Raw genomic sequence first — 3,348 nt, 5'->3', positions numbered from 1 at the left:
AAGGGGGGAAGTCGTAATGAATACTGTGAGTATCACAAGTTGTATGGGCATTCTACTAACGATTGTTACGACCTAAAAAATGTGATAGAAAAGCTAGCCATGGAAGGTCGGTTAGATAGATATCTCATGGAAAAAGAAAAAGAGATGACGAAGGTCACGGACGAAGAAGTCCGCCCCCACAGATCCCCAAGCGACACATTCATATGATATTGGGAGGTTTGCTGGAAGAAGACTGACCAAATCATCTCGAAAAAGACATCTGAAGGAAGTCTACCAAGTCAGGAGTGAAGGGCCCGACCTCCCAACTATCTCATTCACCAAGGAGGATGGACAAGGCATTATACCTGGACATAACGACCCAGTAGTAATCACCATGATTCTTGCCAATGCTCATCTACATAGAACTCTGGTGGATCAAGGAAGCTCGGCTGACCTCTTGTTTAAACCAGCATTTGACAAGTTGGGATTGGACGAGAAAGAGCTAAGAGCCTACCCCGACACCCTCTTTGGATTAGGGGACACTCCCATTAAGACGCTGGATTTCATTTTCCTATACACAACTTTTGGAAAGGGGATAAAATCCAAAACCTTAGGCATCGACTTTATTATTGTCGATGTAGCTTTTGCCTACAATGCTCTGATAGGCAGAACAACCTTAAATCGGCTGGGAGCAGTGGTTTCTACACCCCACCTCTGTATGAAGTTTCCAACACCGGAAGAGATTGCCATCATCAGAGGAGACCAAAAGCTGGCAAGAAAGTGTTACAATGAAAGCCTGAACCTAAGAGGTAAAAGCAAGGAAGTTAATGCCATTAAGCTCGGAGGTGTCCGAGTTAAGGAAGAGTTACGACCACAGCTTGGAGGAAAAACCGAAAAGTTATAGACCGGACAAGAGGTCGAAAAGAATACCAACATAGAGGCCAATTTAACGGAAGAACTGAAGCAGAAGCTGACACAGCTCCTACAAGAAAATTCCGATCTTTTCGCCTGGAAAGCTTCCGACATGCCTGGGATAGATCCCTAACTCATGTCACATAGATTGGCTGTTCATCTGGGATCCCGACCTGTCCAACAAAAAAGACGGAAGCTAGAATTTGAACGTTCTCAAGTGGTCGAAGAGCAAGTGCAAGCCCTGCTAGAGGCAGGCTTTATTAGAAAAGTCAAGTATCTGGCTTGGCTGGCAAACGTGGTGTTGGTAAAAAAACAGAATGGCAAATGGAGGATGTGCGTTGACTACACCAACCTCAACAAGGCATGCCCTAAAGTCCCATATCATCTGCCAAGTATTGATACCCTAGTGGATTCCAGCTTAGGGTATCGATACTTGTCATTCATGGATGCTTACTCGGGATATAATCAAATTTTGATGTATAAGCCAGACCAAGAAAAGACATCGTTCATTACGCCCAGAGAAAATTATTGCTACGTGGTCATGCCATTTGAATTAAAGAATGCAGGGGCCACATATCAAAGGCTGATGAATAAGGTGTTCTCATCTCACTTGGGAGAGTTGATGGAGGTGTATGTAGACGACATGCTAGTAAAAACCAAGGATGACGCCAGCCTTTTGAACGATCTCTCCCAAATCTTCCACACTATAAGATTGCACGGGATTAGACTAAATCCCGACAAGTGCACCTTTGCAGTAGAGGCTGGAAAGTTTCTAGGATTTATGCTAACACAAAGAGGAATTGAAGCTAACCCCGACAAGAGTAAAGCGGTCCTAGAAATGAAGAGATCGACCTGCTTAAAGGAAGTCCAGTAGCTAAACGGCCGACTTGCAGCTCTATCCAAATTCTTGGCAGGATCAGCATTAAGATCCCTACCACTTTTTTCTCTACTAAGAAAAGGATGACAGTTCGAATGGACTCCTGAATGCGAAGAGGCATTCCAAGAGTTCAAAAGGTACCTGAGCCAACCTCCCATTCTTTCCCGGCCAAAGGCAGAGGAAGAACTCGTATTATACTTAGCTGTCGCCGAGAAGGCTGTGGTGTCAGCATTAATACGGGAAGATGAGGTCGGACAACATCCTGTCTACTTTACAAGCAAGGTGTTACAAGGCCCTGAACTAAAATATAAAAAACTTGAAAAGTTCGCATATGCCTTGATAGTATCATCTAGAAAGCCTCGACTTTATTTTCAATCTCACACCATAAGAATTCGGACAAACCAGCCCATGAAGCAAATCCTTCAGAAAACAGATATTGCGGAAAGAATAGTTCAATGGGCTATAGAGTTATCCGAGTTCGACTTGAAGTACGAAACTCAGATAGCAATAAAAGCCCAATGCTTTACCGACTTCATAGCCGAATACACAGGAGACCAAGAGGAGGCCCCACAACCTGGGAATTGTACGTGGATGGCTCCTCCAACAAAGTCGGAAGCGGTGCAGGCATACTACTGGTCAATGAAAAAGGAACTCAAATAGAAGTCTCCTTGAAGTTTGAATTTTCGGCTACCAACAATCAGGTAGAATATGAAGTCCTGATTGCCGGGCTAAAGCTAACCCATGAAGTCGGAGCAGCCAAAGTAGTAGTCCTCAGTGACTCCCAAGTGGTGACTTCCCAAATCAATGGAGAGTATCAGGCCAAAGACCAAAATATGAAAAGGTACTTAGAAAAAACTAGGGAGTATCTTGGGCGATTCCTTGAAACTGAAGTGAGACACATAACTAGGGAACTTAACAGCAGAGGAGACACCCTCTCCAAGTTAGCAAGTACCAAACCAGGGAAAAACAATAGAAGTCTGATTCAAGAAACTCTCCAAGAACCCTCAGTCACGAAGGCAGAAACCAAGCTAGACGTTTTAGAAATCTCCGGATTGGACTTCGGATGGATGACTCCCCTGGTCGAATACTTAAAATTCGACATCCTACCGGAAGAACAAAAAGAGGCCAAGATCCGGAGGGAAGCACAGAACTACACAATAGTGAGGAATGTCCTTTACTGAATGAAGTACATGGTGGAATTTGTGGAAATCATCTGGGAGCAAGATCTTTAGCCAGAAAGGTCATACAAGCTGGATTCTTTTGGCCGACCTTGCAAAAAGACACTGCCGACTTCGCAAGGAAGTGTCAACCATGCCAGATGCATGCAAATTTTCACGTCGCTCCCCAGAAGAACTTATTAGTATAACTTTTCCGCAGCCCTTTGCAAAGTGGGGACTGGATCTACTCGGGACTTTCCCCCAAGTGCCTGAACAAGTAAAATACTTTATAGTGGGAATAGATTACTTCACAAAATGGATTGAAACAGAACCTTTAGCCACCATCATGGCACAGAGAAGTTGGAAGTTTCTTTACAAGAATATCATTATTAGGTTTGGAGTCTCCCACTCCATCACCACGGA

The 3,348-nt window shown here is 44.1% G+C and overlaps 1 protein-coding gene across 1 annotated transcript; it reads left to right on the top strand.

The window, feature by feature from the left end:
• Positions 1–373: 373 nt before the first annotated feature.
• Positions 374–883, top strand: LOC140176170 (uncharacterized). Its single transcript, XM_072206060.1, has one exon. The coding sequence runs from the start codon at positions 374–376 to the stop codon at positions 881–883; it is 510 nt and encodes a 169-aa protein (XP_072062161.1).
• The last annotated feature ends 2,465 nt before the right edge of the window (positions 884–3,348 follow it).

Source organism: Arachis hypogaea, chromosome 11, assembly GCF_003086295.3.
Source record: "Arachis hypogaea cultivar Tifrunner chromosome 11, arahy.Tifrunner.gnm2.J5K5, whole genome shotgun sequence".
Taxonomy (NCBI): domain Eukaryota; kingdom Viridiplantae; phylum Streptophyta; class Magnoliopsida; order Fabales; family Fabaceae; genus Arachis; species Arachis hypogaea.
The sequence above is the reverse complement of the archived record's forward strand: the minus strand, read 5'-3'. Positions and strand labels throughout refer to the sequence as shown.

Bases quoted from the DNA above. Each gene is read 5' to 3' on its own strand.
- LOC140176170 (XM_072206060.1), top strand. From the start codon at position 374: ATGATTCTTGCCAATGCTCATCTACATAGAACTCTGGTGGATCAAGGA.